The sequence below is a fragment of the Eutrigla gurnardus genome, assembly GCF_963514095.1.
Source record: "Eutrigla gurnardus genome assembly, chromosome: 14".
Classification (NCBI taxonomy): Eukaryota; Metazoa; Chordata; class Actinopteri; order Perciformes; family Triglidae; genus Eutrigla; species Eutrigla gurnardus.
Window position 1 is genome coordinate 10,599,194 of NC_139937.1, and position 20,358 is coordinate 10,619,551.

Below are 20,358 nucleotides of genomic sequence, written 5' to 3' on the forward strand. Positions count from 1 at the left end.
AATTAAACTCCAAATGTTTACTCTCTGTGCTTGTACAAGTGATACACAACCGCCACTGTATTCCTGTGCATAAACAGATGAAACCACTCGTGTTGTCTGTGAAACCAGCTCATTGAAAAGGAATTGCCAAATTATGTCTCCGCTTTTATTTAAACAGCAAGACTGTAATCATCATCATTCTATCACAGCTCTTTTTTTTGTTTTCCTTCGTGCCACTTTGTTGAAGGGAATTTCACTCCAACCACCCCAGAGTGGAAATTGGAACTGTTTGTTGACAAGAGTTTGTAATTTCTATCAGGCACCATGCATCTGTTTTTGTTTGACAATCAAAAGCAGCAGTCCTTATGATCACACACAGAGCGGATTCAGAAGCAGAGCGCTTTAAACACACGGGCCGATGGTATGAGGGGAGGCTGACGGACTGAGAAGGAGAAAAGATGTGGAAAAATAATGTGCAGGGAAGAATATTTAATTTCCCATCGAACGCCGTTCACAAACAACAACTCTTTGCATTTGTTCTCTCATTTATTAACATGTGTATCTACATTCCTTCCATTTTCCTATCTGGATATTGTTCCTCACGTAGGTTTAAAAAGTTCATGTAATGTGATCCACCTTAATCTCAAATAAAACACACGGTGTACATGCTGTACATTTACCTCACATGCCTATTTTGAGAAGATCCACACGCAGAGAGAGCCTACTCCCCGAATTAGGAAATCATAAATGAAAATGAATATTCCAAGCACTGAGCATTTATTATTTTTTTCTTTATTTTGCCACAAAAACATTTCAGAAACGTCGCTTTGTGCCATTGTTCCACAAGCCCCTGAGTCCTGAATGAAGGTATTATGTGCTCCAGAGTTCACAGGAAGTTTGCAGGAGAGATTACGGAGAAGCCAGAGAGCTGCAGTGCACAAGGTTACGAGCCAATTCCTCAACAACAGCGAGCCCGATGGCTGTTATTGAATATGTGTGTGTTTGCATTCATGCATTCAAGCACATGATCGTGGTGTAACACTATATGTAAATACATGCACACGTATGTGTTTATTCCCTGCTATGTGATTTCCTACAGACTCAACTTTACACATTCCAACAACGTGCGTACTCCTCCTCTTCCTGCACTTCCTGCTGATACATCTGTGTGCAAAAATAAATAGCATGAATATGTTGACATTGGTGTCTTGTAAGTTGTTGATTTGTGGATCAAGCTTTGTAATAAAATCATGTATTTTATAGATAAAATATTCATTTGACAAAGCACAATATAGGGTGCATGTACATGATACGTTCTAAGATCTGTTTTAAGTGAAACACATATCATCTCTGGAATTACTTTCTTTTATTTATGTCGGAGAAATTTCACACCAGAGCAATAATAACACACAGAGGTGTTGCACCATCGCTGCGAGAAAAACCTCGGGCCAGGCTTATGCCTAGGATTTCTATGGCGATCTCCAGTGGGGTGCAATGGGTGATTTGCATCGCCCCCTCCAGGCACTTTCATCCTGACCCGGCAGCACTGTGCACGTGGCAGAACGGTAGCCAGTGCTGTTGCCTGGACAACTGATCGCAGGATTACAGGTCGGTAGACGGGAGAGAGAGAGAGAGAGAGAGAGAGAGAGAGAGAGAGAGAGAGAGAGAGAGAGAGAGAGAAACATACAGAAAACACAGAGAGGGAGAGTCAGTAAATATTTGTATTACTGGTCTTAAATGCTGGTCCTACTAATTTTTTATTTTGGCAAACTAATGGTTGGAAAGAAATGCTCTGTGGGGCACTGACGGAGTTGAAAGTGGGAACCAGTAGTTTAAAAAGGCTTTCTGACCATATCTTTGTAACTCTTGACAGTTTCGTACAAACTTCTACAGGTCACAGGTCGCCCTCTAATCAGAAGATGGATGTGGCCTCACACAAGATACTGAACCCCAAGTTGCTCCCGAAGGCTGTGCCATCGGCGTGTGAATGTGTTTAGATTAGATCCTGATAGACAGCTGGCACCTCGCATGGCAGCCTCTGCCATCAGTGTACGAAATGTGTGTGAATGGGTGAACGCTGACATGGAGTGGAAAGTACTTTGAGTGGTCTGAAGACTAGAAAGGCGCTATATAAATGAAGTTTCATTTACCATTAAGCAGTAACTTAAACCCTTGTTGCTAAACACCATATTGTAAAAAGAGTTCACTGGTTAATTCCTTCCATATTCAGTTTTGTCAGTTTCCCACCTTGTTGAGCTTCTTTTTATCTCATTGTTACTTTATTTCACAGTTACAGTTTAATGGTTAAAAAACATTTGGGTGGATTGTGATACTTTTTGGCTACTGCTAAAGTCCTCTCTTGTCTTACTTGCTACCTTTGTTTGTTTCCCGCCTGTGTGATTGTCTGCTCCGCCTGTATGAGTCCCCCCTGATTGCCCGTCAGCCCTGCCGCCACCTGTCCCTCGTTATCTCCCTCCTTTTCTTGTGGGTTTAGTCTCTGCTCCCCTCGTCTTTTGTCAGTTTGTCATCATTGCTGTCTGCCAGTTAGCCGCCTGCCTTTGGACTCATTGCCTGTAAGCCTTTTATGTAATAAATATTTGAACTGCACCCATCTGCCCATCATCTCTCTGTATTTGGGTCCACCTGCCTGCCTCAAACCTGACAATATCCCTGCACTGTTGTATGGTTGGGATTGACAGGGCAACGAATTCTGCAGTGACCAAAATCTGTCAAAACCAAATGTAATTTCAGTTCTTAAGAATAGGTTTAGCCTATATTGTTTTTACAGGTTATTATTCAGCCAAAGTGTGTTCCTATAAGTGAAAACCACATGTTTAATCCTTCCCAAAATCAAATTATAAGGGTTTTATGAGGAGTTGTTGGGCTCTGACTGGGATATTTTGAGTTTTTTGCTCTCTGACTTAAGGTATGCATTGTTATGTGAAATCACAAGTTTATATGCGACTGCACACATTTACATTACAACCTGTGCAGTTAACAGCACGCGTGTCACTGAAAACACACGTAGGTGGCCACAGATGTGGGAATATACAACTGTAAAGGTTTCCTGGTATGCCTCGCTGCATAACCTTCCCTCAAACCCAGGAAGAAGCCTCCTCTCATCTCTGTTGGAGTCTGTTCTCCCATGTAGACCAGGTTGAACAACAGGGTATGGCACACTCAAATCTAATGCCTTTAGAGGAAAGAAAAGTTTCTACTGCTGCTGCATATTAAAGCATAGCTATTTTTTCCGTGAGTGTGGCACGTCTTTATTCAATATCAGGGGCTCCGCAGAGACGCATACAGCTTTAGGCTGGCAGTGTGGTGAGAGTGCGAGTTGCAATCTGACTGACTGATCGTTTTTAATAATGCTCATCCCCCCCGTGCTCACATTTGTTCATATTTAACTAGGGAGACGTTAGAGTGGACCAGTGTTGCTCTGTTTTTCTATTAACCTGAAAGAAGGACAATGGTCATAATTTGTGGCAACAAGGGGGAGGCCTTCCTTTTCCACTGGCTAAATGACCTCAAATAAAATGCCTGTTGCCCCACACATGAGGGAGAACCCTCATGTTTGTGCTGTGTAAGTATATCTGCATGATCAAATTATAGCATTGTGTGTACCTGTATGCTTTGCTAGAGGAGCACCGATTCCAGGGTGTCACTTACCTGACCTGCAGGAGGATTTGAGAAGATTTGTTGGAAACGTTATGATTTGCTGTTCTTTCAATTTAATACTCTTCACTTCTAATATAATTGATGCTAACCTTTTCAGGAGCCACCATTGTTGTTTCAAACCTATCTGTGTCGTGTCACACAAACCTAACCCTCTGGGCTTTAAGATGCAGTTCGACCAGTTTTTTAAAAATCATACCGACATTTGATGGTTTCGTGACCATGTTTTTGCTCATGGTAACTCTTTGGGTAGCTGTGGCACCTCACCATTTATGAAAGAAGGTATAAAGTATGCCTCATATTCTCACAGATTTCTAGTATCCTCGAAGAAAATGTGAAGAAGTTTGGCTTTTTCATTGTAGAAAAGATGAACTCTGTCCGTGTAATGAATCCTCCTGTTGACTCAAACACTGACATACCCGCCTCTCGTCCAGGTTCAGCTACCTGCCACGCAAACCATATTGACATGGTTAACCACATGATAATCCCCTCTAGCCCTGTGGATGTTGTGCCAACTCATTATTTAAAAGAAGCGTTGGCCCAGGCCTGTGTATGGTTATTGAGCTCCCTCTCCTCCGGTTCTATATCTTGATATTTTAAGCATGCAGGTGTTCATTCATTTTTAAAGAACTCAAAACCTCAAACCAACAGCTTCAAAAACAATTACAGACCCGAGTCTCGTTCGTTTAGATGTCTTTGAAAACTGTCTCAAAACAATTTACCTATACTAAAACAATGTTGTAAATTAAATCAGATGCTGTTTATTTAAAATGCTGAATTCTACATTTATAGGCTATGTTACAATATTAACTGATAGACTCAGTGATTCAGATAAAGGACATTGAATGTTTCATTTTCTTTCTCCTCTCCCACGGGAAATGTTACGTGACCAGTTTTGTTGAGTCAATACTTTTATGCAGATGCCCAGATAACCCTTTTCTTAAAGGCAAATTAACTCAACAGTCTTAATTTATTAATTTGTTCATCTAAAATCCTTCAAGAGATGAATGTTGAGATGTAAAAATGATATTTAATGATGGGCCCTACTAACCCTAACCCTTGTTAATATTTTTACCTGGGTTCCCTGTATCTAATGGGTAAAAAAAATGAATTTTATTTTGTTACATGTTCACATTTTAGTTGGTAAAGCTTTATTTAAACTTTATTTTTTATTTAAGAAGTCTCACTGAGAGAAGTGAAAAATCACGCTAAAAATTGACCCTGTCGTGATTCCTTCATATCAGAAAACATTTTTAAAACCATAACTTTTACTATGTTTACAATCCTCTCACGTCTGTGTCTGGATCACCTTTTTTCTAGGAGACGGGATTGTTATTTGACGTTGGGTCTTGTGCGAGCTGCTCTTTACAATCAAAGGAGTAAAGATATTTAGAATATTTGCCCTCAGTAAGCCGTCGACAAAGAATTGTGACTGCTTGTATAAGAGTTTAGACTAGAAATCTCCACCTATAAACCTCTTATTGGCAAGGCTGAACAACACATTTAGACAATGTTCTTTCTGTTTGAAATTAATTTGAAAAGTAAAGCTCCCTTTTATTGGCGTATGGGAACCGAACTGCTATGCAAACATGTTGCCATATCTTTGTCACCAAGAGGCCTCTTTCCCACAGGGGGTCAAGGCTAACACAACATGTTGAAGAAAAATAAAAGAAATGAGTGTCATTGAAAGCTAGCATTCAGCAAACAATGCCTAAAATAAATCAATAATAGGTAGATACATAGAAGTAACCTGTGCTGTTTTCTTTAGTAACCCAGTTTTTCAGTCCTCAATCACACACTTAGACATAATCTAGAGCACAATGCAAATGGGACAAGAAGACTACAAAAGGAGGTTAACCGAGCTGAATGAAACAAACTTGAGGCCAAGGATGCTGACGCTAAGCACAAGAAAACACAGTGTTGAGGGGCTCTTTCTTCTAATTGCTTTGTAAGAAACACTGTTTCTGCTTCTATCCAATGTAAAGAATGGTGTTTGGATGCTGAAATGGAGCCGGTGCATTCGCTTTAACAACTTGCAGCTATTTTCAGGAAAGAGGAGCATGTGTTACAAACCGATTTAGGGCTAAAGAGTTCTTTCGCAAGAAGGAGGCACGATTTATTCATCTGTTTGTTACAAATAGTCTTATATCAGTGTTTAGATAATTATCTCCTGATGTTTCGTTTAAGTGAATCCTTACACAGCATGGATCTGGTCTGACTAAACACCGCCACCTTAGACAAGGTCAGAACAGTCATTATCCCCACGCCGCATTATCTGCTATCTAAGTACATTCCATTATTTTTTTTTCTTTCTTTTTACACTGATGGTGTTCAGAAACGTGTGGGAGGGTGATGGGGTTGGAAAGAGCGAGGAGTACCAGAGGAATGAGGGAGGAGAGGAGCAGTAACAGGTTTCCTGGAGGACATGGGGAGGCATAGAAGACGGGCAGGGTACTGGGAGTGCACTGATGATAAGGTGGTAAAGCGCCACAAAGAACGTTGAGGGAAAGATGATAATATTAGGGGGATGAGGAGGAGTTCAGCATAAGAGAGAAGCTCAGGGAAGATCAGAAATGGCGGGCCTGGACCAGGAGGTTTTCTCAGAACAAACATTGTGTGAACTGCAGCTCAAAGAGAAAGTAAAGGTTAAACCAGCATCGCCAGAAGCTATTAGCAAACAGTCTCTTGTTTACAGACATATTTGAAGCGGTGTATCACTTAATTTACTTAACTTAAATATCCTTTATACACTCCTTTTAGCTCTGTTTTTGGTCTCCACCAAATCCTTTGGGAAAATATCCTGCCTTTTATCGGCTAAGTGCTTGTTAACTTTGTCAGCTATTTGGTGCAAAGCAAGTCGTTTCTTAGTGATATATTTGTGTGTTGCAAAATATAACAAAAAACTGATAGAAGTTGAATAATGAGAGCAATGAGAGTGTCTTTGTTAAACTAACATAAAGACACTCAGACACAAGAGTATTATCAGGAGAGGATTCTTTGAGGGTGTGTCCCTACGTGACCTTTCACATTACACACATTCATGTGACCAACTGTCAACAGAAAAAAGTATAGTCCCGGTAATACCTCAGACATTGGTTAGGAAGGGAATTTCAGAAAATCAGAAGTGTTTCATCGCCATTGTAGAGAGGTACTCTATTTGTTTGTGCTCCCCAAATACCTTTATTTACCTTTCGAGACAGTGTACTGCTGAAAATACCAAGTTCACCTGCTGTTTGAAACACAAGGCTAGCATCAAAGAAAAATACCATAGGGTATGATAACATCAGACACAGTATTTTTGATTGGTGGCCCGTTAAATGGCAGTCACTTAATTATTCTTTTGTGTTGTCACTGACCCTTGCTGAACCTTAAAACCGCTCATTTGCTCTGTTTTGAAAAGTGACATTTTCAGTGCCTGTCCTTGCATCCACCACTCCCTCTGTGTCCATCTGTTCCGTGTCTGTCCGCCTGATGGCCAGAATACAGAAGGGGAAGACATCTGAGTAATTTCACCTCCAGAAACCCGGCAAAAAAAAGTGTTGTTTATCTTCATCGCCTCTCAATACATTTTCTCTCTCTTCTTCCTGTCTGTGGCACTTCCCTCTCTCTGTGTCTTTTCATCTCCCCTGCCTTTATATTTTGCCGTCTTTCATGGCCTCTCTCTCTCTTGTCCTCTCTCGCTCCCTCGTTCCCTTTCCTCCCTCTCCTCGCTTGCCCTCTCTCTTCTGAACCTCGGGTACACCTGGCTGGCTGCTGAGGGCTGACACTTAAAAGACATTGGCTTCAGCTTCTGCCGCTGGTGGAATATCAATATGTGCTGCACGCTCGCACACACACACACACACACACACACACACACACACACACACACACACACACACTCACCCCTCCCTCCCACACATGTAGCAACATATAGCACACATAACAAACGTCAAATGCCCCCCTCCATCCATGCCCCCCCACCCCCAGTCTAGCTGACTCTATTAAAGCAGACATAAAGGGAGGCTCTATCTGCCAGGTTGCACAGTGGCGACGACTGAACGACCGCCATACCAACAAAAGGGGAACCTTGGGAGAGCAACAGGGCACAATGAGTAAACACATAGCATTTCCACTCTCACATTTTTGTGTTGCTACAAAGCCCCTTTCTCTCCAAATAACGTGTCCTGCATGTGTTGGTTACATCAGAAGAATTTTAAGCAGCTAACTGTAAGCCCTTTAAGACCTCATCCCTACTCGGGCCTGTGTGAATGTAGAGAACTCAACGCTTTCTCTGTCTTTGTCTCTGTAGGCTTCTCCTCAACCCCCCCCCCCCCCCACGTTGATTTACGCGTGGACGTCTCTCCATCAAAGCCAGATTACTGCTCTTGGTGCTGCCTGGCATGGATCTCTTTGCACTTGAGAGTAATGCCCCACAGCTCAAGGATCAAGAGGTTATCACATGATTCCCGCTGTCTGTTTCAATTGTTTTGGCTATCTGTGTCTGAGTAAACGGCCCTTTTAGAGTTCGCACCATAAGTGCAATGTTTGCAGCAGTAAAAGAACAAAGATAGACGGGTGGATCAACTGCTTCAATTTTATTTTCTGTGAATTTTTTTTTTTTTAGAAGGTATTCTGTTGTGCTGGCTTATAATAGCAAAAGTTTATGCATCTGTTGTGTTTGTTTACAGACTGATTGTGAGTTTAGCCTTGAAAGCCTGGTGGAACTCACAGGGGACAAAGTCCGCTTTTCACTACCATGAAATTTGCATAACGTTGGCCTGACACCTAGTGGTTGCAATAATGTTGGTCTGAAGGGAGTATTAGCAAGACACTGAAATATAGATTGAATTTGTCACCTCCATCTGTTTTCTCAAAATCAACAATCCATTCAGTTACAGTATGACACCAGAGTTGAGTTCCTGGAGGAGATGCCTGTCCATTACAGTAAAATCCACACAATGTCTGACTTGATGTTTCATTTCCAAATGGGATAAACGTGTTTAGTCAAGTTCAGACCAATCATCCAAGTCATTTAGCACTTTAAAATGCTGTCAAAGACCTGAGCCACAACCATGTCAGACTTGAATTATTATACCATCCTTAGCATTACCACCAGCAACCCCCAAGGTATCCCCAAATCGACCAGAACTTTTCTAGAAGGTGACCTGTTGGGGGGTATTGTTGGCTCTTTATTTTTCTAAATAAAAAGTCTTTATATACGACTTTTCATTGACATTTTATAGCTCAGATAACAATTAATTCCCTTTGACAATGTGAGAATTATCAATAATATTCATGAAAAAGTCTGCGGCACAAATCACAAGCCCTGGCTGGACTTCTTGGACTCTGTTGTAGAAGTGAGGCGTGTTTGGGCTAAAAGCCTCAGCATGCTTAGTGGAGCAGAGAATCGATGCCCCAGGGCCAAGGCAAGTTATCTAAACAGACATGACAAAGTGACAAACCACTATCCTTCAGACCAAACCTCAGATTTAACAACAAGAAAGAGATGCTGGAAGAAAAAAAATACAATTGATGAATAGAAAAAGCACAATATTGAGTCAAAAGAGAAAAGAGTGTGTGAGGTAGTAGTGCTGGAATATTGGTGAGTGTAGCAGGTGCAGATTGATGACAAAAGAGGTCATCTGTTGCCTTGACCTTGACTCTGAATTCACTCACAATTCTGCAGATCTGGGAGGCATTTCTTCACCTCTTGGTGTGGTGATTTGTGCTACACTGACTATGTATTCTATCCGGTGTGGTGATGTGCATCCTGCATCCTTGTTGTCATAAGCAAAAGCCTGCCATTCCTCTTGTAAGCTGTGTCACCATCTCTGCCGCTAAGATGGTCTATTTTACCTGGAGGATCCCACTGAGACAGCTTTTTGCTGCGCTGTTGCTTGTGGGTTATCTCTTTTAGCTGGATGGGAGGCTGTACCTTTGTTTAGCTTGTCAAAGGACTCCATTGTGATGGGATATACTGCCTTCAGCTCTTACAGGTGTCCCAGAATGGTGCGAGGGATTAAAGTGACATCAAGCTTGCTGGTGTGAGCAATTGAGACTGGGACGTATACTGACCTTTCCTCACTGACAGTGACCAGGCTCTCTTGGATGACTAAACCCTCAGTTGTAGCAGCACATTAGGAACAAACGACAGTCGTTGTCTTGCAAACTGGGCCCTGACATGTGGACCAACATAGGTGGTGGTTACCAGTTCAGCAGCCGGCTGTAATCCCCTCTTCCCTTTCTGCACTCTTTCCATACATGGGCTTGTGTCTGCTGTCTGTTGTAACTGAAGCACTGACACTGGAGACGATGCTGCTGATTTCCTTGTGATTTTGGCTGCCGCCTGCCACACTTACCCACTACTTCTATTACGTTGAATCCCTTAACACTGCTTTTAATTTGTAGAGATGACCGCATGCCCTTTGTGTTTCATCATATCTGACTGTTAGATGTCATTTACCCCAGGTGGCCTGTAACGCTTCTCCTACGTTTTGTCTCTGGAAGTCAAGCCTGGCAGCCTCATTAGGATTTCTATCACGGCCTCACTGTGACTCTGTGGTTGATGAGGTGTCCACTTTATAATGTCCTCTCGGTATGGTTCTTGTTTTTTTCGTGGTTCTAGTTTAACCTCCAGCAAGTCTGGAAGGTGAAGGTCAGAACTTGCTGCTTTCATCACTCCAGTCTCTGTAGCCCTTCTTGAGCCCCGATTTGATCTGGTTGGTCAGGCTGCTGAAATAATTTCTCCTCCAGTCCAGCCTCCCCTATCCAGCCCCAAATCCAGAAATCTTTTCTCAGAGTCTGGTGCTGTGCAGGTTGCAGGCTGATTAACTTCCCTCTCTCTCACCACTGCTGTGTTGCTGTAACTGGGTCGCCAAAAACTTCGATCTTCTCTTCCGGAGCGCGACGTGCCTCTGACCGAGCCTGCCGAAGCTGTGCGGGTTCTTGTCTCAGTCTTTCTAGTTCAGTGGGCTCAGTTTGTTTTTTTTCTGTTTTGTCGATGACAAAAGAGCCCTGTGGCTGTAAGAATAAATGGACATCACTATATGACTGCTGGAAGACAGGAGATTCCTCACTCTCTTCAATCTCACCCAAAGTGGTCTCTGATAGCTGAATCGGGGCCTGATGGGACTGTCCTCTGAATCCCTCCCCTGTTGGTTCACTGCACTTAACATGCTCACGCACATTGAAGTTCTGTTTTCACAAGTGTCCACAGTATTGCACTGATCTCGTCCTGATGTCGCTCCATTTTTATCTTGTATTTGTCTCAACTTGTCCAGGTTTGTCTCTTAAGAAGAGACATGGGACCATATGAACATATTATGTCAAGATTAACCTGACCAAAACAATTGTGATTCACAGCATCATTCCCATAATAAGTGAACAAAAATCCTGAAAACACTTAAAATGGCATTAAAACACTGGAATCACATTACATTTTGTTCAGGTTTTTAAAGAATGAATTAAGAATTTCTTCTGGACAATAAAATACTACACTGCAATTTATCAACTGCATCACTTATCAGATCAGCAGTTGCTATATGAAATGTTCATTTTCGCAAATTTTCTTCAGTTATAATCTCAACATCATCTTGATGCCGATGTCAAAAACCCAGATTCATCTAACAGGAGGGACGGTGTAAGTCATGTCAGCTGGCAGTGAATATCAAAAAGAAACAGAATCACCAATCTAGCACCAATCAGATAAAGCATTGATTTTACAAGCTAACTGCAGTGCGTGTGTGGTGCTAATAAGGCCTTCTGAACCTGGCAGCGATCGTCTGATTGATTCACCCTGCTTGTGTACCTGTAAATAACAGAAGAAAAACATTTAGATGTGACGTGCTCTGTAGCAGCGAAATAGACGACATGAATAGAAACGACATGAGGAAAACTCACCGTTGTTCTGCCCTAAGGGGTCGCGCTGCCATTTTCCGCTCATTATCAGCAGCTCTCTTGGCATAGATTTGACATAATGATCTTATAAACAATGCACCACTGAACACTATAATCTCAAAAAGAAAGAGAAGACGTTATTGTCTGAAGGAAACATTATTGGATTTTTTTAAAACTCCGATACAAAGGGTTTCATTCACTTTCACATTGATTTAATAAAACAGACTCTTTTGAGCAAACAGAAGGGAATCATTATCAGGGCTTGTATAAGGATGAGTGCTCGCCCTTCGTAATTACAGCCAATGCTCTGTGTTTTCTTTAGGTCGCAAATCATGGAACATTTCAAATGATTTCAATAACTGCTCACATTAAAGTGACCTGCTGCCGTGCACTTATAGCTGCAATCACATGAAGTTACGTACAGAAGAGAAAATAGACTCAGTGTGAACTCACTGTCCATGTTGCTTTCAAATAGTCTTGTATTTGACCGAGGAGAGCTGTCTGCCCTTGACACACACACACACACACACACACAATACTAATCAGAAAGATCTAAATCCCCTGGGTGTCGTCTCTATTAGACCATGTGCTTATGAGAAGATAATCATTTGGTGATATGAAGCCAGCACCAGGCGGTGGGTGGCAACAGTGATGCTGCTGCATGAAAATGCTCCGCTGCACACTGTTTGCCAAAGCTTTAACTTTTAATAAGTTGTTGCCTAAAGGCAGACATTAATAAGTCCTTTTTGTCAAGGTGAAGGAGCAGAGATAGCAGACAATGTGCTCGACTTTAAAGGATGCAATCACAGCGTTGAATATGAGAGTGTGAGTGATAAAATGAATCTGGGCAAACAAGTTAAGCTTTTGCCCTCGTCTACACACACCGATGAGATTTGAATGTCAAGCCAGAAGGGCAGATAGAACTTTTTTTTGCATTTTGTTGTATGATACAGTAGTAGTATCAATAAAAACGTATTGCTTTACAATTTATCTGACTGGTTTTACTACACGATAAAAAGTAAAACAAAATGCCAGGGAGTTAATTAGAAAAATAATCAGTTTTTCACAATTAAACTAACATTTTGAAGCCACAAACACTAGATGGGGCTGTTTAGTTTCTACTGCTTGCTACATGACTGCTGGTTTCATTTTTCTCACATATGGGAATATCGTGACCTCAGTTTTCACATTTGTCCTGCTTATGCATGGCATTTGGTGATTTAGAGATTTATTGCACTTTTGTGTAGCCCACAAACAATAACATGACAAATACACACATAGAAGGCTGTTAAACACAGCAGTTCATGGTCTAAGCTGGTGATTTTGTTGTGCAATCTACATTGAACTGCAATCTAGTGGTCTATTAGGCTCGAGCAGCTATTTATGTCTTATTTGCCGAGCTCTGTAAACAAGCCTGAGCACAAGAAAAACATGTCACATCTCTAATGACTGAAAATTATGTTGTTTTTATGTTGCTGTATTTATGAGCGGACCAGCAAGCGTTCCAGCTTTAAGGAACAGCAACCTTGTGGGATGTACTCCATGAAAGCTGGTACCTCATCTGTTTCAGGGAGCATGAAACAAATTAGTTGAAAAATAGCTTAAAGGACAATCTAAAGGTTAACATAGCAGCAAACAATTATTTCTCCATAAAGAAGAGAGAGAGTATGAAGCGGCTCTTCCTCTGTGGGTGTTTTAGTGTATGTTCCTGCGTGTGAATGTGCTCCACACGGAGAACGCTCTGCACTGCACTCAAGCAGCTGATAACACCATCCCGACCCACAGCATTGTTGCAGAAGCACAACGGCCACTCTGGTTCCCCCTCAGATTAACACTGTTAACTCTGTCCGCACTGTTCCCTTTGTTGGCACTGTTAGCGCCGTTAGCACCGCTAACTGCGAGCCGCCAGCTCAGCCGTGGTCATTTGGAGAGAAATGAATGAGATATACTCCTGTCCCATATATCGCACTTTTAACAAATAGCAAAAGCATCTGTTGAGTTGAGTCTAACCAAAGATATTTAGCAGCGTGGGACGAGGCCGGGGTTAAACAAATGTTTCTCCATTGACCCAAGCCTCTTGGTATGTCTGAATGAGATGTTGTTGTGAAGCCATTGATCACTGTGTTTTACATGTGGTTGCAATCTCTGTTTCTATCTTCCACAGTAACTTAATCCTGTTTTTGTATCTCTGTGTTTTCAAACAGCTGGTTGACAGTGGCTGTGAGATAGAGATGATGGAGTGAATAGGAATGCACGTTATAGAGAGGAAACAAGAGATGTATGTGATAGAGGAAGAGGGAAAGAAAGACGGAGAAAAATAGACATGTAAACGCTCTAACTAGTCACATGTGCGTCTGCAGTCGTGTTGCTAAAGAGCGGCTCTATTTTTAGGAGAGGAATGTACATAGAGGCCTCGTGGAAAGAGACCATAACAAACAAACAGTGCGCAGCACGCTCCTACAAAGAGACAGCCTCCTTTGGATCCTCCAGTCACACAGCATCAACACGAGAGCAAAGAGGAAGAAAGTGCAGGAAAATGTCAAGGCATCAGATTTTCTCCTGAGATCTTGCTTCGAAAACAACGTGGGATAAATAAATTATATACAGAGAGTGAAAAGGAACAGGTAAGAGATGCAGTCTGGTGAGGCTTCAGACATGCCAGGAGCATTGGACTTGTTGGTTTCATATATGATATTGGCATGGCTTTTCATGTTGTTTGATGATTTAATATTCATCAAATAAAAGCTTCTTTTTTTTTTACAATAATTACATGGTGAGGTATAATTTTAAAATGTGTACAATGATCTATTCAAGCTGCCGTTTTGTATTATGTTGTATATATTACTAATATATTTACACAATTTACACTAATGCATGTAATTCATAGTAAAAGCTGTATATATTTGTTTCGAACACCACATAAAACACTATCACTCCACATCACGTTTTCCATGACAGTGAATAGTTGGAGGTGTATCTGTTATCGACTTAGACAACACCAAAATAACCAGACCGGCTTTGTGCAGAGCCTTTGGTAAAGTGTCAGCAGCAGCGCTGGACTGGGCCCATGTGCATATATAACAAAGTTGGTGTTAAAGTTATGAGTTAAGCCAACTTTAAATGACTTACAATCTGTGAATTTGACATCTAGGTTTTGGGGGAAAGCTTACCAAGAATATTTGCAAACTAAATATTGTATGCACGACACATGACTGGATTGAATGTAATTCCACACTCAAAGTGTACCAAACATTGAAGGCAAGCAAATTATGTCTACTTACCGAGCGACCATATAGCTAAACGAATCATAAGTGTGACTGCTTATTCAAGTTGATGGAGGAGGTTCCAGCTTACATTTTTCCAACCAACGGATTTAGACAATAACACCACGCTCTCTCTTCTCAGCATGGACCAACCAGCAGTCAAGATCTTCCACTACAAAGACAAGGAGCAGTCCTCCAACCTGCTGCTGCAGCTCAACACGCTGCGACAGGAGTGCATCCTGACCGACGTGTCACTGTGCTCCGACAACACAGAGATCGCATGCCATCGCAACGTCCTGGTCTCCAGCAGCCCCTACTTCAGAGCCATGTTCTGCAACAACTTCATAGAGACACAGCAGACTAAGATTGACTTAAAGGGCATCACGTCGGCCATTCTGAGCAGCATCATTGACTATGTTTACACGGGACTCATTAGCATCAGCGTAGATGTTGTGCTGCCTCTGATGCAGGCGGCATCCATGTTGCAATATGGCCGCCTTTTTGAGGCCTGCTCCGCTTTCCTGCAGGAGCAACTGAGCCCCGACAACTGTTTGAGCATGATACGCCTCTCTGAGATCATGAATTGTAACAGTTTGAGAGACAAAGCGAAGGAGATGGCCATGAAGAGCTTCTCTGATGTTTCAGCATCTGAGGATCTGTGTGAGCTCTCCTTGCCAGAGCTCATGGGATACCTGGAGGATGACGGCCTTTACGCCAAGGAGGAGCAGGTCTTTGAGACCCTGGTCGCTTGGATCCACCACGATCCTTTATCCAGGCGTGGTGCCATCAGTGACCTTTTCAAGAAAGTTCGTCTCCGCCACATCCATCCCACCTACCTCTTCCAATTCATAGCCAGCGACCCTCTGATCCAGTCCTCCACCCTCTGCACCGCGCTCATAGAATCGGTGAGGCGCCTGATGTTTTCCGTCAGCACGAAATGCGTGGAAGACACGGCGGTCGACTTCAAACCTCTGTGGGTGGCGCCGAGGCGCTGCTCCCACCGCGACATGTTGGTGGTGGTCGGTGGGAGAAAGAACAACGAGCAGACCTCGAGGGAGGCCCTCGTCTTCGATGAGAAAAGGGAGAAGTGGCAGTGGCTCGCCAAGCTGCCCGTTCGTCTGCACAAAGCCTCCTGCGTCGCCCTCCACAGTGTCTTGTACGTCATCGGAGGCCTGACCACAAACACAAAGCACAGCCAAGTCAGCACCACCGTCTACACCCTCTCCCTCAAGACCAACCAGTGGCGGACGTCAGAGCCGATGCTTGAGCCACGCTTTGCCCACCAGAGTGTCTCCTACCTCCACTTCATCTTTGTCCTGGGCGGCCTTGGGCCTGACAGACGGCTGACGGACAGTGTGGAGAGGTGAGGGTGACCGCGATTATCCTCAATGCATGCAGCATACAACACACAACATAAGAATTTGGGGAAAAAATAATAAATTTCTCAATAATGCTATCAGGTACGACAGTATGTTCAACCAATGGGAGCTTATGGCGCCCATGCCTGAGGCTGTGTTGCACCCTGCGGTGGCTGCTACTAACCAGCGGATCTATGTGTTTGGAGGAGAGGACGCCATGCAGAACCCAGTCAGAATAATACAGGTGAGGCACCGTGCTCTTCACTCACTAACTCCCTGTTTATGTTTTCATTCATTTGTGTCTCCATTTGGTCATCCATACCCATCCTCATTCATTCTCCTCCCCCTCCCCTTCTGTAGGTGTATCACATTGCCAGGAACATGTGGTCCAAGATGGAGAACAGAACAGTAAAGAACGTGTCTGCTCCCGCTGCCATTGTGGATGACAGAATCTACATCATTGGAGGTAGATAGTGGCGGGAATGAGGGCCGATAATATGTTTTACATTTTAAGTAAATACACATGGCACCTTAGATTCAGCTGACAAAAGCAGAAAGGAATCTAGAAAAAGAGAACCATGTTCATTTTGCTATTATTAACTTGTATTGATTGATGAATAAGACAGTAGGAAAGCAGCCATGAGACAGACGATCTCTCCCTTGTCACAGGATACACCAGGAGAATGATCGCATACGACGCGAAGGCCAACCGGTTCATTAAGTGTGCCAACCTGAAGGAGAGGAGGATGCACCACTCTGCCACCGTCCTCAACAACAAAGTCTACGTCACCGGCGGACGTCACGTCAACGGCCACGACGTCATCGAGGACTCGGACAGTTTCGAGTGCTATGACCCAAAGACAGACACTTGGACCTCTAAGGGGACTCTGCCGTACAAACTGTTTGACCATGGCTCGCTGACTCTGACGTATGCCTCACATGAGCATAACCATGGCTGAGCTCTGATACAATGTATTGCTATTAGTTGGAATATATACATATATATGATTTGTTTTAAATTCGTGAGTCATTTTTATACCTGGAAATGTACTTTTCTATGTTTTTTTTAAAACAACCAAACCTTTGAAAACAAGCTATCCTGCTCCATGTCCTCTTCTCAACCTGGCTGGCTTCACAAAAGGGTGAAAGTGCTATTTTCAGCTTGCTCTAAATCACAAGATTTCATTTGTCAGATTTAAATCGTGGGGCTGTTTACTGTCTGGTGCAAGTCAAAGCTGTGTTCGGCTGTTAGGTCTGAACCTGCTACGGTGTCTGGTAATTGTTAAGGATCACAATTTTATATCTTCAGTGCAAAATTATTTTGTGATAATATTATTACCATATATTCCATGCAGTGGTGAAAAATAAGTGCAGGTATGTGTTGCAGTGTTTAAAGTGTAACTTTAGACTTCATTGAGACAAATGAATGTATGAATCTATGGCTAAAAGAATGACCTAAAATGTTACCTTTTATGTTTTTTTACTATTTTGTTTGGTGTTTAATTGATTTTTCACAATAAAGATGTAATCCATACACACGGCCTGTCTCCATCTCTCAGCGCAGCGTGTCTTCACAGTGCTTAGTCAGATGACAGCGAATGCAATCTGAGCAGCACAGTCCTGTATGTGTCATCATGTGTCTGTCTGACCAGCTCACACTCTGGTCCACACAGGTCCTCGACATGCCCGGACAGGTCCCTGCCATCCACACACAGGGGGACGCACCTTATAATGTAGAAAATATCTCACTCTACAAAGAATGGCTTTGAATATTATCCAGCAGGGAACATTGTGAAATGACTGCTCCACCTGTTACAGGTGAAATAAAAGCCAGGGTTGATGGTGATGGTCAAGAAAATTGGAGACATGAAGGTCAAATTGTGTTGCCTGTTTAGCCATCAAGACAGAATAGCACCTGTGATTTAGTTAAGTGTCCAAGGGACCACAAATTAGAGTTAACAGTTTTACTGCTAAGATAATTCAGCCAGAGTTAATGTGATTGCATCATTTCCCTCACCAGACACCTCCAGAGACAAATGTCAGCTGTTTTGTGGGGAGTAAACATAATGTGACCAGCAGGCATTAAACAGACTGTGTGCATTTCCTTGACACCAGAAATCACCGGGTCAGATGTTTCAGTCGCTCACTGCCAGCGAATCGAGTCCAGGGGACAGTGGGTGGAGTGGAAAAACTATAGGTGATCCTGTGATATTTTGAGAAACAAACAAGATGGCGAGCGTTACACCACGTGAAGCATGTGGCCCTGTCGGTTGCCACGCAAGCTGGCAGATGTGAGAGGCGACTGGAGAGAGCGTGAAACTGGTTTCACAACAGAGAATCTGAGCTAGTGATGAAACTCACCCAGGACGGGCAGCAACAGGTGTGTGCGTGTGTGTGTGTGTGAGTGTGTGTGTGTGTGTGTGTGTCCATCTATGTGTACATGTGAAAGTGTTTGTGATTAAGGTTTTTGGAGGGTCAAGCCAGACAGCTGTCCCATCCAATGACAACATCACAACAAAAACAGGCTAAGCTTTTAAATCATTCTAAAATGATCTCTCATGTGTCCGTGCGTCTCAAAAAATATGACATAAACATGGATGAGATTTATATTGTGCCAGCATACTAACGTGCTCAGAATGACAATGCTCATATGCTAATGTTTAGCGAGTATAGCGGGTATAACAGTTACCATGGTCACTATCTTAGCGCAACAGTACTATTTAGAAGTGAACACAAAGTACAGTTGCGGTTGATGAGAAGTCAGGGGATCACCAAATGATACATCATCTTGGGACCATGAATATCAACACAAAATGTGCCAAATTAAGTAGATGTTGAGACATTTCAGTTGATAATAACGATAAAGTTTGACCTGCTGGTTGCGCTGGGTATAAAGTCGGGGTATCACCAGTGTCAATGGGGTTCCTCCGTTGGGGTCCATGAACATATGCAACACTATGGATATTTCAGTCTGGACCAAAGTGGTGGACCAACAAAGTGACACTATCATCCACAGAACCAGATCTCTTACACAAAACAGACCACATGGTTATGATTCACAGAATAAACTAAACTGATACTCTGAAGAGCAGAAGGTCATAGCTTCCTTCTCAGTTAGTCAGTCGCCAACGCACCAAACACTTCTAGGGACTTTCCATGTCATCCTGTAGTTTGGCCTTCTCTAGAAATAGACTTAATTAAACTTCACAACACTATATGCAACACTCTTTACCTCTGCACTTCACACATTTTTGGTCTGACCCATTAACGTTGACCCACACGGGGGACTGGCATCCCACCTCCACAGTGATTGCAATCTTATCAGCAAATGTAGTGAGAGCACGTCTTCCCAATGTGCTTTGACATATTCTCATGTGACGCCCCGACGGATTTTAACGTGCAGAGTGTGTGCAGCGATTTGACCTTTTGCATATATCAGGGCGTAACATTAAAACCTCAGACATAAAGCCACAGATGAACCTGTTCCAAAAGGTTCAAACACTGAAGAGTTATTTGTAACCATCAGCAAAGATCCTGCATCGCAAAATCCCATATCAAACAGCAAGCCTCATGCTTGACACACACACATGTGAGCATACACTCCTTCACTCACATGGGTATAGAAGCTCACACATGCCCACCCACCACTGAGGCATTTCACTGAGACTGTATACACAAGGTTTTTTTTTTTTTCGCCTTCACTATCATTCTTACTGCTGATGACAAATCCAATAAGAACAACTTCCTGTGTAAATATGTCATGTGTTTAAGCTGATAAGAGTTGACCCAGTGGCCTGGACAGACTTAGTTACACATTATCTTTCATAGCATGATCCAAAATAAATAAAACAGATCAGCTGCTGGTGTTTTGACATCATTGGAATACAATGGTCAACCCCCTGCAGACACACACACGCACACAATCCACAATGCAACCTAACACTCTAGAGGAACCCAAAGGACAACTTGATCTATAATAGGACTGACTAAGAATCAGTGGACTTTGCAGCATTTCTATTTGCAGTAAGACGCAAACAAGCAGAAAGACACAAAACGCCCTTATCCAAAAACACTAGTCTCATAATTGTAGTGTAGATCAGTTAAAAAGTATAATTCTCACTTCAATTTAGTGGAGCTTAAGAAAGCAATATTGTTAATGCCCAGGTAAATCCAAATGTCTGAAAATCAAGAACAGTATTTGAGTT

General features: G+C 42.6%; 1 protein-coding gene across 1 annotated transcript; it reads left to right on the forward strand.

The window, feature by feature from the left end:
* The first annotated feature begins 13,984 nt into the window (after nt 1–13,984).
* LOC311024265 (kelch-like protein 38) lies at nt 13,985–17,554 on the forward strand. The gene is made up of 5 exons (XM_084026589.1): nt 13,985–14,156; nt 14,938–16,158; nt 16,256–16,397; nt 16,514–16,619; nt 16,823–17,554. Exons 2-5 carry the CDS (start codon nt 14,939–14,941, stop codon nt 17,110–17,112), a joined length of 1,758 nt encoding a protein of 585 aa, XP_083882715.1. The 5' UTR covers nt 13,985–14,156; nt 14,938; the 3' UTR covers nt 17,113–17,554.
* Nucleotides 17,555–20,358: the final 2,804 nt, after the last annotated feature.